Source organism: Trichoplax adhaerens, genomic scaffold (genome assembly GCF_000150275.1).
Source record: "Trichoplax adhaerens TRIADscaffold_1559 genomic scaffold, whole genome shotgun sequence".
NCBI classification, from domain to species: domain Eukaryota; kingdom Metazoa; phylum Placozoa; class Uniplacotomia; order Trichoplacea; family Trichoplacidae; genus Trichoplax; species Trichoplax adhaerens.
The window spans coordinates 1,535-2,594 of NW_002061566.1; the positions used below are offsets into that span (position 1 = coordinate 1,535).

General features: G+C 34.4%; 1 protein-coding gene across 1 annotated transcript; it reads right to left on the reverse strand.

Annotated features, from left to right (window-relative positions):
• Positions 1–407: 407 nt before the first annotated feature.
• TRIADDRAFT_34865 (uncharacterized protein) lies at positions 408–980 on the reverse strand (the record flags this gene model as incomplete). Its single annotated transcript, XM_002118818.1, has 1 exon — positions 408–980. A coding segment is annotated over one exon (573 nt), but the record flags the coding sequence as incomplete, so codon positions are not given.
• Positions 981–1,060: the final 80 nt, after the last annotated feature.

Sequence of the window (1,060 nt, forward strand, 5' to 3'; positions counted from 1 at the left end):
ACTATGAGACTATTTTTGTAATATAGTAAAATTTTTAACGAAAGTAGAAAAAGAAATAATTTGTATAATTAATGCCCCAACACATCCTACAGCAATAATAATAACTGCTCCTTGTGGAAGAAGTCCAGTATTAGTACGAGTATCACATCTTGTCCAGTATATGATTTGTCGTAAATACATAAGCGCTGATTATTTTCAGATGTACAAGTTCCACGATTTTGACAATAATTTGCGCTACAGACAAGAATATAGCCCGTAATTTCATATTATCACCTTGATACTCTACTTGATATGTAAAAGTATAAGATTCTGCTGTGTTCGAACATATAGCGATCCATTTTTGGACATAATTGTTCACAAATTTGCGCCTATATAAACGGATCTGAAATATGTTCATGCATGAAAGGTTACGCGCTAACACAATATGAACCATGTGCGTTTGTACGGTTTGCATTTTGACTACAGGTATTATTTTCTAAACATTCATTAATATCGTCACATGTCCAACCATCTGAACCAAATCGATAGCCGTTCATACAACTACATGTACAGCTACCATCGTTGTTTGTACATAGTTGATTACATGGACTAGGATTGAGGCTGCATTCATCGACATCTTCACATTCAGTCTGACTTCCATATGTTAGCGCGTAACCTTTCATACATGAACATATTTCAGATCCGTTTATATAGTTGCAAATTTGCGAACAATTATGTCCAAAATCACATGGATCGCTAACGCTACATGTTAGGTTGTTATTATTTAGTTCAAAACCTTGTTCACACTCACATGTAAACGATCCTTCTGTATTAATACAAACTTGGTAACATGGTCTAAATCGTTGGCATTCATTTATATCCACGCAAGTAAGTTTATCACTACTTAACTCGTAACCTTGAATACATGAACATGTATAACTTCTGATGGTGTTATTACAAATCTGGCTACAATTATTAGACATATTTTGACACTCATCTACGTCATAACAGTTTATGCTATCGCCTACATAGCCCGAATTACAAGCGCAGCTATAAGAACCAATTTGATTAGTACATGAGC